The 21059-nt window shown below is 39.5% G+C and overlaps 2 protein-coding genes across 2 annotated transcripts in view; one reads left to right on the top strand and one right to left on the bottom strand.

Moving 5' to 3' along the window:
- The window catches only part of LOC119740764, a 44476-nt gene that overhangs the window by 18143 nt on the left and 5274 nt on the right, over positions 1-21059 (top strand). The window contains exons 17-22 of the mRNA XM_038216175.1: positions 42-165; positions 950-1064; positions 1669-1764; positions 2214-2318; positions 19406-19526; positions 20440-20557. Coding sequence (XP_038072103.1) covers positions 42-165; positions 950-1064; positions 1669-1764; positions 2214-2318; positions 19406-19526; positions 20440-20557 — 679 coding nt within the window. The remainder of the gene's footprint in view (positions 1-41; positions 166-949; positions 1065-1668; positions 1765-2213; positions 2319-19405; positions 19527-20439; positions 20558-21059) is intronic.
- Positions 9611-11698, bottom strand: LOC119740765 (ryncolin-1-like). Its single transcript, XM_038216176.1, has one exon. It carries the CDS (start codon positions 11258-11260, stop codon positions 10292-10294), a length of 969 nt encoding a protein of 322 aa, XP_038072104.1. The 5' UTR covers positions 11261-11698; the 3' UTR covers positions 9611-10291.

Raw genomic sequence — 21059 nt, 5'->3', positions numbered from 1 at the left:
CTCAAATTAAGCCCTGCGTTTTGTTGATTTAACATATGCAGATGTAGGCTTGAGCTTCAATATATATATTGCCACACCACTTTCCGACAATGGACGCTTCTGGGCGTCTAGGCTGAGGGGCCCGGCTCAGGAATCGCAGCTGCGCAGACTCATGCATGATATCAGGTGAGTCACCGTGTGACGGGGCGTACCATTGTCTGCTGTGATGTGGCCCCGGGAGTTTTGTCCACCCGAAAGGCAGAAAAATGGCCATCACACAGTAGACTAAGGCATAATAATAAACGCAAAGCTTTTTATTTACTTTTAAAAGTCGCAATCCCGGCATCAGACCAAAAATAGAGAAAGGAATAAGCGTACCTTTCCGCATCTCTTTGCTAGATGCTTCTTGCTCGATCCCTGCTCGATCGAACACTCGGCATGTACTGCTGAATGTTTGAGTAGTGCACTGGTTCCCGTCACCAAAAATATCCTAGGTGCAACGGACGGAGACCAGCTGCACTACTGGGCCACGGTGCTGATGTCATTGACCGATCAAGGTGTTTTTCGATCTTTGGTGACAAAATATTTCAGAGAAAGACTGCCAACAACATCGTTTGCAACGGCATAAAATATATTTGTTTTTGTCAAGTCTCCGAAATTGATTCTCCTTCCTTATGTATGTAAGTTGGATGTGTTTTCGTAGGTATTGACATTCAAATTATCAACGATAGCATGGGTGCATGCATTGAAGTAGAATAGCCAGTCAACATGGCATTTCTGGGCTGATGATTATTTGAACTTTCACGTGGAAGACAGATTCTTAAGAACCGCTACACGTACACATATCTGCTTTTAAATGGCCAATAGCTTTTTGTGCACCCTAAAAGGTATTTTTAAAAAATCCATGGACCATCTTACAATAGACAAATTATGTTTCTACAATCTGGTGATTGTTTTCCATTTGTTTTAGCTTACCATCGGAACCCCTGGCATTAGACAGACTGAAGGAGATCAAGGTAGTGTGCGTCCAGACCCCGTCCGGACAGTGGTGCCGTGGGAGAGTCGAGGGCTTCACTGATGATAAGGTTTGCATCAAGCTGAGTTGTATCACATGTCTGTCACAAGTGTATCACATGTCTGTCACATGGCCATCACATGGTCTTCACATATTCAATCACAAGTCAAATCACATCAGTCACAAGTCAATCACAAGTATCACAGGTCCATTACAAGTGCATGACAAGTGTATCGCAAGTCCATTACAAGTCAAGTCAGAAGTCAAATCACAAGTCAAGTCAGAAGTCAACTCACAAGCCAACTCACATATTAACTACAAGTCAAGCGCATTCAGTAACAAGTCCATCTCCAATTGGATCAGGGAAAGAATGTTGCATCCTGATGCCGCTTTTTTTCATCACATGTCATCTCAATGAAGGTCATTCATTGCAAAATGTTGAAAAGATATGAATCTGGGACTGAGAAACATTTCAAATCTTGTGAGAAAATACTTTGAAAATATTCTTGAAGCTCCATAGACTTTGTGCACAACCACCGAAGTGGCATCTGGATACTACATTTTTTGCTGGATTAGAAGTAACAGTGTATTAATGGTTAATGAACAATTGATTGTCAGTTTTCAAAACTGCATCATTGTCAGAGCTAAGTTATATTTTTGTTTTTTGGATGTAGGTACAAATTCGTTATGTCGATTTTGGCCAAGCTGACGTGGTAGAAGAGCACCGAATCAGGACTCTTCCTGTGGCATATCAGCTGTTCCCTTACCAGGTGAGTCAAAGATTCAGTGAATCATGTTGTATGTACTGTATTGAACCCCTCTGGCAAAGTAAAAACTTGTATATCAAAACTCATCCCTCCCTTCTCCCTTCAGAGTTGGACTGTAACTGATAGAATTTAGACTCATTGAACATATCGGAAAAAGTTTCATCTTGAAAGGATTATGCAAAAACAGTGACCACAGCAATGCAAAACATTCATTTTAAACCCTTTTAATATGTGTTACCATTTATATAATAGCGAACGAGAATGTGTTTGAACTGTACTTTGTCATTTGAAATACACATCTTTTCAGTTGTAAAAATGCTTCTGGTCTAGTAAAACAACCAAAAAAATTAGGTAATTTCCCTGTTGTCTATAAAATCCTGATGTCTGAGCCTCACTGATTGATGTGACTTGATAGTGTCTAATAGGGGTTGTAATTGCTTGGGTTTATTCAGGCCTTGGAGTTAAGCATTGCCACACGGCATCAGACCCGTTTCTCTGAGCAAGCTAAGGAGGCCTTCATGAGATACACACAGGGGAGAATTCTGACTGCCAAAGTGGTAAGCAATTTTTTGACGTCACCTTAATGGTAGCCAATTAGTGCCGGTTAGATATCATGCGACTGAAGGAGTCTCATGGCTGGTGTTTAGTGGGTGCTAATGCAAGAATTTGGACTGCGAATTTGCAAATGTTCAACTCATTTCAAATAACGAATCTAGTCATTAAAGTTTTGTGACATTGAATTGGATTTATACATAGGCATGAAGCGTGAAGTATATGAACTTGCTGTAAGACAAACAATTTCAAACACCTGTGGAGATATGCATATGGTAGAGCATCATTGTCCAGTGGTTATGGTGTCTGACTCGTGTGGTGGTTTGTCAAACACGACTCAAAACCGATCCGACCCGACCTGAAAGCGACTTTGGGTCGGGTCGGGTCGGGATGGTTTTCCCATCATTTCAGTCGGGTCGGGTTGGTTCGGTCTTGCGTTTGCGATTTTCAAGTCGGGTCGATTCGGTTGAGCCATCTTGTAAAAAACCCGAAATAACCTGAAATAAACCGAAAACCGGTTTGCAGTCTATCGCGCAAAATCTATAACGTGTAGGCCAACCAGCAGGTAACGTTATGAGTCTGCGCCGTGCCATACTGAGAGACGACGATTTTCTCACGACGCAGGCTAGTTCAGCCACAAAAAGCGGACACAGTTGCCCAAGCCAGATATTTGGGAGTTTCCAGGTCGGTTCGCTTTTGGGTCGGCTTTTGCTTGAATTTTGTCGGGTCGGGTCAGGTCGGATAAGGGGAGTTGGGTGCGTTGTGGCGGTCATAACCAAGAAATGGTTCGGTTGTTTCTTGTCAGTCAAATGGACGAGAATTACTCACGGTAATGCAATACTCAAACCCCCAAAACCATTAGCCAAAGAGAAACAACAGAACCAATTCTTGGTTATGACCGCCAAAACGCAACCCAGATTGATTTTGGTTCGGATTCGATTTATATCTATAATGTTTTGGGTCGGTTTGGCCTGGTCATCCTGACCTAATGCACAACATTAGTTCAAACTACAAAGGGGGTCTTGGTGCTTGTGTCCTTGGGCAAGGCACTTTATCGCGATTACCTCTCTTCAACCAGGAGTATAAATGGAAACTTTTGAGGGTAGAGAACAGGTTTTGCTGATATCAAACTGCAAGCAAAATAATGATGTCATGGTCTGATAGACAGGAAAACAATGTAGGTATGTATAATGTCAAATGAAACATATATTTTTGAGTGATCGTTTATTCTTTATTTATAATCATGCAAGTGAATATTAGGTAACGTATGTTCACATAAAGCAAAGATACACACACAAATTGAAGGAGCCATGATTACCGATGTTTAACATTTTTTGCATGCAGTATCATTGACCAACACTAATCATTGACTACAGCATTCAAAAAGTGACCATCGTTTTCTTTTATATAAACTGATCGAATTGTCGCAAACTTTCAAAAAATCAATCCACTCCCTCTCCCAGGGAAACACAAACACAAATACATGTATATTACTATCAGTCAAGGCATGGTACCTTCAGTTGGCAAAATTGGCACAGCCTGTCAATTGTACCAATACGAGCCCCAAACTGTCAAAAGCAGTCACTTGATAGATTTTGACGGATGGTATCTCTCTCCATTTTGTCAGTGACAGAGTGAGTTTTTTTTTTCAATTTCAAGAGGCTATTGAGAAAAAAGTGTGTATGGACAGCTTTTCTAAAAGGACAGTTCCAAGTGTTACTGAGTGACAAACACAAGCCATTTTCATATTTTCAACCAAAGCAAATCTTATTTACAGTTTAATTTTGATCAACAAACACATGATACATTGCGACAACTACTGCTACTCAATTTCTATAACACTAAAATATCCATCCTTGAATCATCATATTTATGAAATATGAATTTTCATAATTGCCGTTGCGGGGTGATGCAAAACAGACGTGACTTATGGTCACATATGCAAATCACTCCAACCCTCTGCATTTCAAAAAGCCATCGTATTTTTACTATTGTCATAGTCTTTCTGTATTCCGTTAGCTTTGATGTGCTGCCTTTCACTTAAAGATTGATCAAAAATATGTAAAACATGAGAAAAAATGTAAATCAGTAAAGCGTTATGGAGTGAATGTCGTGGAATGATTAAAGGTTTACCATGAGTGTGCACAAAAAACAGCTTTTCTGAAATGTACATTTATACACATTTGCACTAAAATCAACAATGAACCTTTCTCTATGCTAGTTACATTTAAATAACAAATAACTCACAATAGCACTTGCATTTTGCATGTGAAAACAAGATGCCAAAGTGACTACCTACATGTACAATCTAAAAGTTTAGCCCCAAAACCTGTTTTTTTTTACTACTACTGAACAAAAAATACATTTTACCACATTCCAACTTTTGATACTTTTGATACCACATTTGAGTTTGTGATTCTTGTAATTCTGAAGATTTCATAATATTTTCCACTTTTCAGCAATGTCCACACAATTCCTTGATGTAAAATTACAAAAGTACATGTATGTACCTTCCTTTGAATTTGGAGCACGGTGCCACCTAAAAAAAAAGGTGTCATATATATATGCAAAAATGTGTCATAATATTTCTTTTTTTTTTTACATTATTTGTTTTTGACATTACTACTCAGGATGTCCACTTGACACACAATAACGACCAAAGTTAATAAAATAACTAACAAACAAAGTGCATGGCCTATTGAATAGAGTAAACAACAAGGAACATTACATTCTCATACTTTGTTTTGAGCCATCCAACTTTAACATCAATTTTTAATTTACATCCATTTAATTAAAGACATCCATTTTAAAGCAACTATTTGTACAAGTTTATCAATGTATTTATTTTACTAACACAGTAGACAAGCATTTAAAGATATAGTCCATCATTTGAAATTTGTGCATTTTGTTCGTTTGAAGCAACAAAAGTGTTCAAAATCTAATGAAGGATACTGAACAACTAACCTGATGAAGTTGCAGCTCAGCTTCAGCTGTATATTCCGAGAAAAACAGCATTCTATGGTCTCAATTTCAAATCAAAAGTTGCTAAATCATGTTTTGAATTGTTTTGAATTGCAGCTATACGCGATGTCGCGCACTGATCCAACTAATTGTAGTAACCTCGCTCACCTGTGTGTCGTGCCAATGCTTGCGCGCACTGCTCCGAATAACAAAACGAACTACTAATTTAAATTTTCCTACGGTGCGTCTTAAGATCCTACGGTGTGTCTTAAGACGCACCGTTGGAAAGACCTTCTTTCGTTGATAACTTCAAAATGATAGCTTGCCAGAAAGATTAATTTCACAGGGAGTTTAGTCCACTTACTATCTTTCAACCAGGTATGTTTTTCAACAATAATACGCCAGTTACTTTTTCGGATGGCTGCAAATGATGGACTATAGCTTTAACTTTATACATGTACCGGTGTGCTGTATAATTAATAACATCAATACAATTATTCTGTAGTTACAATGCTCTTCCTATACTCTTCAACATGACTTTTTCTACTTTTTCAAAACTCTAATAATGCGCTTTTAGTTGAACTCACAAAAGACCCTTGAAATAACATTGGGCCGCAAATAATTCAAAATTTGTTTGGTATTAATATTTGTTAACTTTTTGTTCGATGTTTCATTAGGTAAAAAGTGAATAATATTTGTACATGTAGTACTAGTTACAAAAATACCAATTAAAGAACAAAATCTAGTTTTCAGTGTGGAACTGGGAAATATATTAAACGGTACATGTTGATAATAGTCTAGATTGAAATATTGAAAAATAATAATAATAATAATACCGGGGTCTTATATAGCGCCCTATCTACCAACAATTAGGTTCACAAGGTGCTAATGAATTTATTTTAAAGACAGGTAAACGAAGTATTTGAAATATGAGACCCTTTTTATGTACATGTAGCACCTTATAAGGGTTTACAAGGTGCAGCGGCGCATTAAGCAGCCACTGCCAGAAACACCGGGGCAAACCCCTTCTCTTGGCGGTAAGTGTTACTGGGTTCTTTTACGTGCATTACACAACACACGGGACCTATGGCTTTACGCCCCATCCGAAAGATGAAGCAATAATGGTTAGGTGTCTTGCTTAAGGACACAAGTGTCAAGACCGGGACTCGAACCCACACTCTGCTGAAACACCACGGAGCTTGAGTCCGGTGCTCTAATAACGGCTCGGCCATGACACTCCACAAAAAGCAGTTGTCAAAGTGCTGTACAAGCTGCACATGAACAAGTGAGTGCTAACACCAAATGTCAATTGAGCATTTCATTGACAACCAACAGATCATTATCAGTCCTTCATTTAAAGAAAATCCAGGAGAGCTATAAATCACTCTCCTCAAATCTTTGAGGAGAGCAAATCGCTCTCCTTAACATCCATGGATAAACAGCGGTGAAACGACAAATTAACATTATTTTTGTTTTGTTTTGAATATCAGGATTTTTTCAAGGGGCTGCATTATTATTAGTTTATGCTCAAGTGGTGTTACTTCTTTCGTTTTTGTAACTGTAAAAAGTAAGACAAGGTAAAATATATTTAAAAAAAAATAACTAAATGGAGATTAATAAAAGGTTTGACTACTGCTTACGCTTTCATTTTTTAATACAGTTGTCAGTTGGTTCAACACTTAATTGTACTTGGAAAATGGAGTTAATAAACGGCACATAAAGCAACTGAATACTTGTATTCAGATTCGTTAAAATGATATGAAAATTTTCAGCCTGAACTATTTCCATTGCACTACGAAGTACGAAAGCTACATAAAAAGGGCCTCAAAAATGACAAAAACAAGCCTTAAGTATTATCGAAATATTTGCCGACGATAATCTTAAAAAATAATGCAGGTCAAGTATGCACAATGCTAGTCACGACAAGAAACTGGCTAACAATGTCTGAACTTCGCTTGGTACGAGAGCGTGCCGCGTGATGCACTGTGTGTGGTGGGCCGGGAATGAGCCTCGTTTTATGGTATGAGTTTTTGGTGAAACACGCTGCATCGTTTCACTTCATAAACCAGTAGTACTTCCTCAAAATAAATTCATGAACATGGGAAATACATACACAGACAAGAGAGATCAAGTTCTGTGAATTAGCTTGCAAAGATCGTCTTTCTCATCGATGTTTTCTTCGCATTTTTACGATGTCTATTCCGTCCGCCCTGCATGCAAAACACTGTACTAGACTACGTGCATGCACCGGCACACCGCGCGCTACTATTGCATTGGCTGGTTACCGCATTTCCATCATGCCTTCTTTGGCCCATATTGCGCGGTGCAGCGGGAACCAGTCACTGCTGCACTAGCACGTACGGGCCCACGTGTTTTCATACATCAATGCAGCTCTATGCGATATGTAGCTAGTGCACGTACAGTATACAACCGCTGTACACGCACGATCTTTGACGGTATATGTACGAGCTCAGTGTTCGTTCATTTATACTATAGCAAAATTCCGCTGACTGAATAAACGTGAGTTTGGGCATTAATACAAATGAATAATACGTGTAGCTTAAGACTTAAAATCCTTGGCATTTTTATCAATTCTTATATTTAAACTGCCCATGTTTGATGAGCCCTCTTTTGGATTTTTGAGGAACGCTATTTTTTGCGCTCCTTTGAGACAGTCGAGGAGCACAGTAGGAGCGCCTGCGCGATCGCGCTCCTTAAAAATAAAGGACTGCATTATTAAATTAAGGCAATTGGTATCATCTCCATTTAAACTTCAACACAGATGATCAAATGATAGCCAAATCCAGCTCCAGGCACGATGCCACTGTACACTCACGGATGCTCCCTTCAATGGGCGAAAAGATTGTGCCATCGTCAGATAATCTGTCATGCAGCAGTTGCTTTGTACAATTGCTGGCAAAATGCTTTCGCCACATAAGGGAACCTCTATAAATGTACCTGTACTGTGTGCGCTCACAAAGTCGTGTTCACACAGTCGATTGTGGATACGTCCTATATTCCCTCTTTTGTTTGTACATGTGCACTAACTTTTTAGGAAGACTCCCATAGGTTTTGTACACGGCCCCAATCACGGACATATGCTGGGAATCGTGGACGATATTGTTCTCTTTTGTTCTCTGGTATTTTTCGTCCACGGTTTGAATAGATGAACATGCCCAGATTGATCTACACGAATATCTCTAATGTTTTCAGGCTTTCATTATCAAAATCAAATTTTGTTTATACTGAGCCACATCATCAAGTACCGGTAATTTTTAATTTCCGGAGCGACTCAAACGAAAACGGCCGTCTACATGCGCTTGTCATGGCCATTATTTAAGTCCTAAATTCTCTCTTCTTTTTTGGCATTCAAGGTATTGATTTTTATGTCATGTGGCATATTCAGCGATATTTACCTGGTGTTGACATTAGAAGACAACTAGGATTGCCAAATTTTACGAAATATGGTTTTGGAATATACAGTCGACTCTCGTTAGTACAAACTCTGTTAATACAAAATTCTGGTTATAACAGACATAAAGCCATGGTCCCGACTGTGCATTTACGTGCGCAATGAATGGGACTGATGTTCCTCTTAATACAAAATTCTGATATAACAAACAATTTGACTAGGTCCGAACGAGTTTGTATAACGAGAGTCGAATTGTAGTTTGGCATGGTGATAAAGATGTGATCAATGCACTTTAGTAGGATTATGTGGAGCCAAGGCTGTTTTTTTTTCCGTTTAAACAGCAATACACATTTACAGCATTTAAAATTCTAAGCACAAAATTATTCATTAGTGCAACTAGAAGTATAGGCCTATGGTACTGTACATGTGCCTATGTCCTGAATTATAGATCTGTGCACTTAGTGCCAAGAACATGTCATAATTCCTCCCCCCCCCTCCCCCCTGAAAAATATAATTCAGAAAAAAAAGACAAGAAAAGTTACATGTACACATATGCAGTACAATGTGCATTTTGGGAATTTAATGTAATACACAAAATAGTTTGAGGGGAAAATGTGTGTGAGATTACTGGTACTATGCTGGTACATGTACTCTAATCCTAATCCTCATGGGGTAGAAAACACAATAGAACAATAGACCCCATAAAGAAGTCTTTAGAAATCTATCTGCCCCATAAGGGAAACACTATGGAGTTTGAGATTTCAGTAGGAACAAAGGAGAACAAAAGAAGAGAAACAAAGGTCTTCCCCACTAGTATAATGTATGTAAGGCTGTGTGTCCGGAATGTGTTAGCTGATTTGACTACATGTACGTGTACTGATTTGACTACATGTACTGTTCAAAACAGTCCTCTGTAGTAGGTTCGTGTGCTTAGTCTATGGGAGAGTGTTATATTACAGGGACAAAGGAAAACACAAAGCATTGTCCTCGGGAGTGTAGTAAACAAGAATGATGGTATCTTCCAATGCAAAGTCAAGGGAGGAGGTGAAAATCAGCCAGCAACAAGGGGCCAGTAATTTCGGCACTACTTGCTGGGATAAAGCATGTTGTATTTGTTGGATTACACATCACAAACCGTAGCTCGCTTCATTGGCAGTTCAAGTCAACAAATGCAAACAATAATTGACCCATCCTAAAGGTTTTAGTATGGTGCCACCATTAAGGATCCTTACATGACATCACTACTGTTGCAGAATTGGGGGCTGATCTGGCCCGGGTAAATCATGTTTAGTTTCACGACAAATTTTTGGTGGAAAATTTCCCTCACGTTAAATGCAAATGGTAATTTCTCACGTTGTGAGGGTTTTAGTGTGTTGCCAACAGGAACCTCACTTAAGATCACTACTGTTGCATCATTGGGAGTCTAGAGCTGATCTTAAAAGTACATGTGCATGTGTGTGAGACATGCACTTCCCGATTGGTTGGGCGAAAGTAAACGCGTTGTGTATGCAGGATTGCTACTTATTATTCGCCCTGATTATACTAGAATGTATGAGGCCTTATAATACCTCCTCTTGACTCACTCGTCCCAATATGTGGGCACATTTATTTTATTTTCATGTTGCTTCGTTTCATGGAATAGTACTTTCCTTTCCAACTTTCCCAGTGGATTCCTGAGCGATACGGAGCCTTTGGCTGATGGTAGTACCTGCCATTGAGGCAAGCTATGGTACAGTAACCAAACCACCAACCTGCTCCATATGTCTCTGCACAATGGGGATCAACACCATCATTGTCCATGTCGTAGGTTGAGAATGGTTTTTTATTGTGCCATGTCAGAGAATCTGGCAGGGTACTGTTTATGTCATAGTCGGTGATCCTTACCCTGTACAAATTCCCCTGAACACCAAACTCACCATACTCAGCCCAAACCGTGTTGGATTCCCAGTCCTCCAACTCGATGCGTAGCCTCCACCATCCTGAATATTTTGTCAAATTGAGTAAGATGTCGTTGCCGATCCAGAACTCCCCGGACAGACTGCCGAAGCCAGCTCGGTAGGTTTCCCAATCTCGGTAGAAATCGACTGAGCCATTCTGCCGCCTCTGAATGACCATCCATCCCCCGCCGTCAGTTTCCATATCACAGTAGACCTGCAGACCATCGTTGAAGCTGTTTGGGTAGATGGTGTATTCACCGCTGGCTGTGAAGCCAGAGTCCAGGAGGTCCACACAACTGCTGAAATGTTGCACAGAGAGGTGGTTTGTTTCAGGAAAAGTGTCGATGTAGACACTTTGGTGAACTTCACTGAATGATGCAGGACTCTGGATCCTTGTTGCGGTGCAAAGTTCACATCGACGGCTGATTTCGTGAAAGTTGACGGAGAGACACTTTGGTAGCATAGCACATTCACGCACGCATGTTACCCTAGACTTCACAATTTTCACATCCAGAATATAACTGATCAGTGCACGATTTTCTGCAGTGTAGTATAACCGCAACTGTCCACACTGATGTGTACAAATAAGCTCGACTAGGCAGCATATTGTGAAAATAAGAAGCCCAACTCCATCCATGGCGACAAGACAATATTTATTTTAGATAAAAACACATAAAATCAACTCAGTCAATCGACTCAGTCAATCAGTTGATGTTCAGTTTTGGAGTTTCATATAGTAGTTGGATTTCAGAACACGCACGTACATGTACTGTTGAAGTGGATCGCTGTGAAGATGCAAGCGCCGGTCAACCAAACTACGGATGCGCCTATGCACAGAGATCTATGAGATCAGTTGTGGAGTGCCTTACGAGCTCAACTCCCGAGAAATGACAGCTACATGAGGAGTTAAATTAGATATAAGATGCTACACATTAGAGGCAGCTGATTAACTCACTATGCTCAATTGAGCAGAACCAATAATGGTCCAGCTTGTAGTAGTCTAGTTTCCAAAACCAGGCCATGAATCAATTTTTGATCATAATTTCATGGAGCCACATTCATCGTCGTTCCTCAAAGTGTGTATTGTGACGGAATAGGAATTAGGTCACCAACTGTATGTTTTAAATACACTAGCACACTGTGAATCACCCACACTTTGCATATAAGGAATCCTTGTTTCTGATTGGTCAATTGAGTTTATGCACTGTTGTATGGCAAAGAGAAGTTGAACACAGCCTATGGGGCTTGAAGTCAAAGGGGTTGCAGGGCTAGGATTTAGTCACTTGATTGCTTGATTCGCCAATGATTAGAATAATTGCTAGGGTTCTTGATTGAGTGGAATGATATGACGGATGATGATGATTAAAGGCATGACCACCGTACTTGATTACTGTTTCTGTTCACCAATTACTAGTCTGTCTTAGTGTATAGGGTCTACTTAGGACTAAGTCCAGGGCAAAGTCCCAAGGAAGATAAGTTGCTCCACCCACATTCCAACTCCGCCGACTCCGCCCACATTCCGACTCCGCCTATTCCGCCCCATTCCCACTCCGCCCACATTCCGACTCCGCCTATTCCGCCCCATTCCCACTCCGCCCACATTCCGACTCCGCCGAATCCGCCCACATTCCGACTCCGCCTATTCCGCCCCATTCCTACTCCACCCACATTCCGACTCCACTGACATTCCGACTTAACTGACATTATGATTCCACCCACTTCCTACGACTCCACATTCCGATTCCCGGTTCCCACTCCCATTCCACTGCCCTGACTACTACTGGCTGATCCGGTCAACCGAGAAGCGGGGATAGCCTGGTGCTGTGGCCCACCACTGCAGGGATAGGACACCATCGGAACGGCACGCTACTAACCAGCCTGACGCAGGAGAGCTGGCACGACACGTCACAGTATGCTTTTAACAGTGTTAACAGAAAAAACCTTGGACTCGGTCTAGGCCATGAAATTGGTGTTCAGTTTTGGAGTTTCATATAGTTGTTGGATTTCTGAACACACACGTATTGTTGAAGTGGATCGCTGTGAAGATGCAAGCGCCGGTCAACCAAACTACGGATGCGCCTATGCACAGAGATCTATGAGATCAGTTGTGGAGTGCCTTACGAGCTCAACTCCCGAGAAATGACAGCTACATCCGGAGTTAAATTAGAAGTGAGGTGCTACACAATAGAGGCAGCTGATTAACTCATCATGCTCGATTGAGCAGCACCAATCATGGTCCAGCTTGTAGTAGTGTAGCTTCCAAGTCATGGCCATGAATTAAGTATTGAATATGCCGTATAATTTATCCTCTTTTTTTTCAATTGATTTTGTATTAAAGTGTGGGTAGTGTTGAAGAATGTGGGGATGAATTCGTGATTTGGGCCAAGGTGATGTATTACAGTGCATGTAATTCATTACATGTTGGCTGACACAATTATCTTGAAGCCATCCATGGTGTGTGTTTTAATTGTAATGTTGGGCGCATGTTACATACATGACTGGATAGTTTTGTGACCGTATTGAAATATATGCGCTTCATTTAAAGGTTAAGGTTTTTTTTTTACCTTATCAGAAAAAGAAGGGAATATAATAGAATTTCTCCAATCATAAAGTTGAACTTGTAGGCCTAATGGTATCATATATTCAAAGTTGCTTTCCCCATTCCCCAAGCCCTTCTACAAATTTATACATGTACTTTTTTCTCTCTTAATAAATGTTTTTATTCCAACCCCCCAAAAAAATCAAATTGTTGACTTTTTGAGGCATCTGCAGCCCTCTTTAAGTTTTATGTTTTTTATTTTGACACAAACAAAACCGTCTTGGGAGCAGACTGGTTCCTGTTCAGTACATTATCGAGAACAGAATTATACGTGTTAGATACATGTACGTGTGAGCATAGATGCACATGATGTGTGTCCCTTCCACTGAAGTTTTCAAAAGTGCTGAAAAAATCTACTGTTTATGCACGGAGTCCATGGGCCTTGTGCACGAGTTGGCCATTTTGGTTGTGTTCCCTGAATGTACCGGTATTTCATCAATTGTGAAGAGTTGAATGGGATGGTGCCAGACTATTTATTCACTTTAGCCTCACTTGCATCTTGCATTTTTTTTTAATGTGGCTTAAACACTAGAGTTTGTTTAATTACACATTTTAAGTGATTCAACTGAGCAGACTGGTATTAATTTGTAACGTCATCGGCTTTCATTTCTCTACACAAGTTCCAAAAATGAAGATTTTACCTCACTCTCAATCCAATATGGCCGACTCGTGCATAAGGCCCATAGTGGGAAATTCTGATAGCATATCGTGTCAGTACTGGGAAACAGTTTTAAAGCTCTTGTATTCCATTAAAATGTTACAAAAAAAACTGAGTAGTAGATTTTAAAACGCACTTTAACAGTGACATGAACATATCACAGTTTATTCAGAAACTGGGGCCTCCCCCTCACCCTCCCCCCCCCCCCCCCCCCCCACCAAAAAAAGAATGAAAAAGAATTAGATAAAAACATGTACCGGTTATATGTACCCGTATCCCACATGTACATATGCAGTACAATGTGCATTTTGGGACTTTATTGTACATTTACAGGGCGAGTGAAAAAAAGTGGAACCCAAATCCCATATAGTATATTTCATATTTAAAAAAATATGTAACACCAAAAATAATAATAACTGGAAAGCCAATTTCATAAGCTACTTTTAGATGAAAAAATTACTGAAATTGGTCAATCCGTTCCAAGAATATCACCATTTAAACACAATGACCCTAAAACCTGTCTCGTCCAAAAAATGCGATTTTAACAATCGTCACAGTTGTCTTCAAACATCACCAGTGATGAAATCTTAGTTTAAACGTTAACAATGTGCAACAAAGTCCTTTTGAAGGCCCGTCTTTTCAAAAAGTAGATTTTATAAATCATATTGTTTGCCTAACCAGGGTTGTCAATCAAAATATTGTGTACTACAGTTGGTGACAGTTGTTGAAACAAGTATTCTGTGTCATTTTCTTTGTTGTTCCAAACAGTCAAAACACACAATAAATTGCTTTTTTGGACGAGACAGGTTTTAGGGTCATTGTGTTTAAATGGTCATATTCTTTGAACGGATTGAGCAATTTCAGTAATTTTTTCATCTAAAAGTAGCTTTTGAAATTGGCTTTCCAGTCATTTTTATTTTTGGTGCTACATATTTTTTTAAATATTAAATATATTGTTTGGGGTTTGGGTTCCGCTTTTTTTTACTCACCCTGTACATGTGATAGGCCTACAAAGTAGTTTGAGGGTAAGATGTGTGAGATCACTGGTCCCGAATGTGTTGCCTGATTTGACTACATGTATCTCCCAATTAATGCAAAGCCCGGGGAGGAGGGTAAAATCAGCCAACACCGAGAGGCCAATAATTTGGTACTTCTTGCCCAGATAAAAAAATGTTGAATTGTGTTGGTTAATTACACTCCGTACATGTTTAGTTTCATATTCAGACGTCAACAAAATTTGGTGAGAAATCCCTCCTATTAAAAGAATTGTTACAATGGGCTGCAATGGAATGCGCCACAATGGGCTGCAAATTTTGTTTTGAACGTTATGATGGCTATTGGAAAGTTTTTTTAACAGTTGAATATAAACCCACAACCATCCTTTAAATACTGTGCATGTTTGTGTTGTTCTTTGGGTAACCACAGGAGGACGAATTTTGGTGGGTCAAAATTTTGACTCTCAAAAATCGAGCTGTTGAATGGCAGTTATGAATCCTGCTGCATAGTGCATCGCATTCTGCGGATGTGCAAGAAGCAACATTTGTGTATAAGTGCTGTGTACTATGTGACACATGCAGCTTGCACCGTACATTGAATGGGCACAGCTGGAAATACGTACTCGTATACCACAAAATATTCACTGCGTCCGATGTAAATGTTGTTTGTGCCTATTCTCAGGAACAGTTACACAATAAGGATGTTTTCCATTCACCAGACCTTTAAAAAAGCATAGATAAACAATCCAAAACATAAAATATTCGGGTATTTCAGGCCGTTATTTTCCTTTAAATGCAGATGGTAATTTCTCTGTTTTTGAAGGTTTTAGTATTGTGCTGCCAGGAACCTCACTTAAGATCACCACTGTTTCCTAATTGGGTCATTCTATCAATTTAGGGTCCAAAGTGGGACATTTCCTGTCCCTGTTAGTGTTACCTTGGTACTTAGTAATTTGCCATGCAAGTTTCATGAGAAATGACTTCAAATGATGTTTTATTTATTGGGTCTAGGTAGTTTGCTGTTCATAATCACTCTTGGAGGATGACTGCATTAAGGAGTGCATCAGAATCATTAAATCATAGATGTCAGATGTAACAGGGACAGGAACAAAAGTGGAACACTAATTTATAGAAAGACCCAATTGAGAGTCTAGAGCTAATCTTTAAAGGGAATGTACAGCATTTGCTTTTGCTGCAATTTTCAGAAATAAATGGATTTGGAGGATTAGTATTTTATAACAAATATTGTTACACTGACTTGTTTCACGTTTTGGGTTCGTAGATGCTGGAAAACCAAGAAAACCAATCACATTCTTGTAGTCTGGTTCCCAGACCCCACTTAAGATGAAACGATGCAATTTATAGACTTTGGGGAATTGTACGATCAGAGAATCAGTCTAGCAGGCATGTAGTCTTCGCAGGTGTGTAATCAATTGCAAAGAAAATGCAGACGAACTACATTGTAAATATAAAAAATTAGGAGCACTTTTTGAGAAAAAAAAAACAGTTTTCTCCAACGCTGGTCGGCCGGGAGCCACAACTTTACAGGATGCTTTAGACTGCATTCTCTAACAATCAAGTAAGATATTTCCTGATAATTTGATCATTTCGTTTTTTGATGATTGCAAATGTTGTATCTTCCCTTTAAGTACCAGTACACACATGCATACGAAATAGTATTTATGCACTTCCATGGTACTACCGGTATCTACTAGTTGGGCATCTGCCCTGACCCCTATGTGTGTGATATGCATGTATACATATAGCTACTTGTATCTCCCTTGTGATGGAATGTTGACCAATGAAAGAAACTGTTTAACTCGTATACATGATGGCTTAATCCTCTTGAATCACTCAGCCCAATATGTAGGCATACTTATTTTATTTTCATGCTGCTTCGTTTCATGGAATAGTACTTTCCTTTCCAACTTTCCCAGTGGATTCCTGAGCGAAACGGAGCCTGTGGCTGATGGTAGTACCTGCCATTGAGGCAAGCTATGGTACAGTGACCAAACCACCAACCTGCTCCATGTCTCTCTGCACAATGGAAATCAACACCATCATTGTCCATGTCATAGGTTGAGAATCGTTTTCTATTGTGCCATGTCAGAGAATCTGGCAGGGTACTGTTTATGTCATAGTCGGCGATCCTTACCCTGTACAAATTCCCCTCAACACCAAACTCACCATACTCAGCCCAAACCGTGTTGGATTCCCAGTCCTCCAACTCGATGCGTAGCCTCCACCATCCTGAATATTTTGTCAGATTGAGTAAGATGTCGTTGCCAATCCAGAACTCCCAGGACAGGCTGCCGAAGCCAGCTTGGTAGGTTTTCCAGTCTCGGTAGAAATCGACTGAGCCATTCTGCCGCCTCTGAATGACCATCCATCCTCCACCGTCAGTTTCCATATCACAGTAGACCTGCAGACCATCATTGAAGCTGTTTGGGTAGATGGTGTATTCACCGCTGGCTGTGAAGCCAGACTCCAGGAGGTCCACACAACTGCTGAAATGTTGCACAGAGAGTTGGTTTGGAAAAGTGTAAAGTTCACACCGATGGCTGGCTTCGTGAAAGTTGGCAGAGAGACACTCTGGTAGTATAGCACATTCACGTACGCATGTGAATCTAGACTTCACAATTTTCACCTCCAGAGCGGTATTGTTCGGTGTACATTGTTGTGAACAAGGCAGTTTAGTGAGGTACAGTATGGTGAAAATAAGAAGACCAACTCCATCCATGATGCAAAAACAAAAAAGTAACAATGACAGTAAGCTCAGTGGTCAACTCAAGTCAAACGGCTGGTCAGAGAGTGTGTGGCAGAGGGCTCCTAAGGAAACCAAATAGTGGAAGTTGTTATCACTGCACATGATATTCGACCGAAAGTAATATTGATCAAAGTATCATGAAACCATCCTCCTTGATGTTCCAGGTCATGATAAAGATGTTCAGTTTGGAATGTGCCTGTTGTTGCTGGATTTTGGCCCACGCACAGCCATTGTTGAAATAGATCTGTATGATGTCGATGCAAGAGCCAGGCAACCAAACTACACATTTGCCTACATGCAGAGTTTGGAATCACTGCCTTGTGGGCGCAACAAGTAGTCTGGTTTCCAAGTCAGTTATTGTTGGCATGGCAATGAATTGGAATTTGTTTGGTGCAAGAAGTGCATTTGTTCAAGGTGTTTTTGTTGTTTTACAATTTTTAATTAAAGTTTGGGCAGTGTTGTAGTAGGGTGGGTGAGTTTCCATGGTGATATAATACGGTGCTTTGTTACCTGTTAACTGAACTAGAAATATTGGAGCCATCCTTGGTGTGTGTTTTTATTCGATTTGTGGGCGCATGACGCGTGACTGGATAATTTTAAAGGTTAGGCCTTATGTTTGTTCATCATATCAGTAAAGAAGGGAAACCTCAGAAAAACAGGCTTTTACAGTGTGAGTAAAAAAAAGCGGAACCAAAAGCCCAAAAATTATATTTCATATTTAACAAAAATATTTAGCACCAAAAATAATTGTGACTGGAAAGCTGATTTCATAAGCTACTTTTAGATGGAAAAAAATACTGAAATTGCTCAATCTGTTCAAAGAATGTCACCATTTAAACACACTGACCCTAAAACCTCTTTTGTAAAAAAAATGCGATTTCAAGAATCGTCGTCACAAATGTTTTCAAACATCACCAGCGATAAATCTCACTTTAAAAGTTAAAAATATTCAGTAACTTCGTTTAGAAGGCCCATCTTTTCAAAAAAGTGGATTTTATAAATCATATTGTATTCTGTGTCATTTTCTTTGTTGTTCCAAACAGTCAGAATACACAGTAAATTTTTTTTTTTTTTTTTTTAGCGAAACAGGTTTTAGGGTCATTGGGTTTAAATGGTGATATTCTTTGAACGGATTGAGCAAATTCAGTATTCTTTTCATCTAAAAGTAGCTGATGAAATTGGCTTTCCATTCATTATTATTTTTGGTGCTACATGTTTTTTTAAATGTGAAATATTATTTTTGTTTGGGTTCTGCTTTTTTTGACTCACCCTGTATTTGGGTCAACAGAACCGCTTTGCAAGCATACTGGTTCCCAGTCTGTACCTTATTGAGAAGGGAATTATTGTTGGGCCGCAAGTAATTTCGAAAATTTTTCCCCTTAAAAATTACTTTTGTCCTCAGTGTCACTTGGTGAGGTTTAAAAAATGTTGTGTTAACCCTACATGTATCTCCATCAAAATCCATCCCCCGTTTTGTAGGATTTTGGGGGACTTGGAAGTTAAACTTCCTGGAATGCAATCAAGTACCAAGGTGCTTCTAATGCTTTGTAAAGTAATAAGTTTACAGACATTGTTTCTTCTTTTTTAGTGAAAAACAAAGAGAGAAGGTAGATTGTGTAAATACAAGATGCCAATTTTATATTCTTGTTCTGTTTAAAACAGTTGGGAAAAATTCAAAACATAGTTTGACCGATATTCGTCTGAATGATTAACTGTCTCAATGTGATATCTATAACTTAGGTAAATCTCTTATCATTCAACAGGTTGCTACAGAGCCTAAGAGTGTATATGTTACCCTGACATGCGTGGATGAGAATCAGCTTTCCTATGACATTTCGTCAGCCGTGCTAAACATCAACTCTGAGACAATGCCAAGCACTGCAGGTAGGCTGCTGCCGTTGACAATACCAGACAGCTTTGGGTCGACATGAAGATATTTCTAACGCAGAAGGGTTGTGCAGCAGTGCAGGGACAATGGGAAGCAGTGTCATAACCAAGGGGGCGGCCAAAGGTCCCCCCCCCCACCCAATTGATGCCTTTGCTCCCACCCCTTTTTGTGCCAAACCCCTTGCCCCCCCCCCCCCAAAAAAAAAAATTCACCCCAGCCACTGAAGAATACATTTATCCCTTTAAATTTGTTATCTGTCACCATGAACAAAACATACATGTACAGTCAGACTTTCAAAGAATAAAGATATTTATATGATGCTGCAAAACAAGATCTTTCCAATGGTATATCATTTGGGTGAACATTGTTTTAGAGACTACCAACTTGAAGTTGTAAAACCATTGTATGAGAAATTGCCTTTTGAAATCTTGCTGTTGTGTCACTGTGAAGGAACAGGATGGGCACAGAGTTTGAAGATGTTTGGTAGAACAAAATAATTGGAGAAGGGTACAACAGGACTAACCAGATGAAGGTTCAACTGAAAATAAAACAATTGACCAGCCTTTCAATGTGGCTTTTCCCGACTGTATTTCAAAATGGCAATTACAGACTTTATGCTCATTTTGTGATGGACAGGTCACATATCAGATAAGGATAAGGAGACATGAAATCTATACCTATACCTTTTTTATGTCAAAATGTACTGAGCATTGTTGGTTGGAAAATCGCTATGAAAAACAACTTCGAAAACAAAAAGCCTGTTTTGGACCTCATTAGTTTCAGTATAGTAATGTACTTCCACACTTCCCTGCTCCCTCAGGACATTCCATCCATTGGTCTGTACTACAATGAAGTCATTTCTACTTTGTGAATTTGTGGATTTTTCTCCTGTTTAAACAATTTTACCAGAGGAAAGATCCAAGGAGCACCATCCTGGCTCCACCCGCCGAGGAAGCCGTGATGAGCACAATGAAGGGCCAGTCAGTGAGGAAAACAGACCATCCGACAACTATGATGTTCGATATGAGTCAGTCTTTTATTTTGTCTTGGAATTTTTTGAACACTTTATGATAATTTTTAGTTTGTTTTTATCTCTTTTTTTTTTATTTTAATAAAAGCTTTATTGACAGTTGGTTCAGATACTTACAACTGTGATGTTCGATATGAGTCAGTCTTTTATTTTGTCTTGGAATTTTGTGAACACTTTGTAAATTTTTTCTAGGTTTTTATCTCTTTTTTTTTTATTAAAAATGTTATTGACCGTCTGGCCAGATTCTTACAACTACAATGCCCATAGCGTCTGCAGATGGCTAACCTTTTAATCCCTCTGTTTTTAGTAACACATTGAAAGCTTTTCAAAATCAAATCATATAGTTCAGGTATAAAGCCTTCAAAAAAAAAGAGAGGAAAAAAGGGACAGATAGTTGACAATGTATTTTTTGTTTTGTGCAAAATTGTGATTATTTGAGAAAATCACAAAATGTGTGTTGTTTGGCATTTCGCATTGCACATTATATAGAAGTGTGGGC

The sequence above is a fragment of the Patiria miniata genome, unplaced genomic scaffold, assembly GCF_015706575.1.
Source record: "Patiria miniata isolate m_02_andy unplaced genomic scaffold, ASM1570657v1 HiC_scaffold_5, whole genome shotgun sequence".
NCBI lineage: Eukaryota > Metazoa > Echinodermata > Asteroidea > Valvatida > Asterinidae > Patiria > Patiria miniata.
The sequence above is the reverse complement of the archived record's forward strand: the minus strand, read 5'-3'. Positions and strand labels throughout refer to the sequence as shown.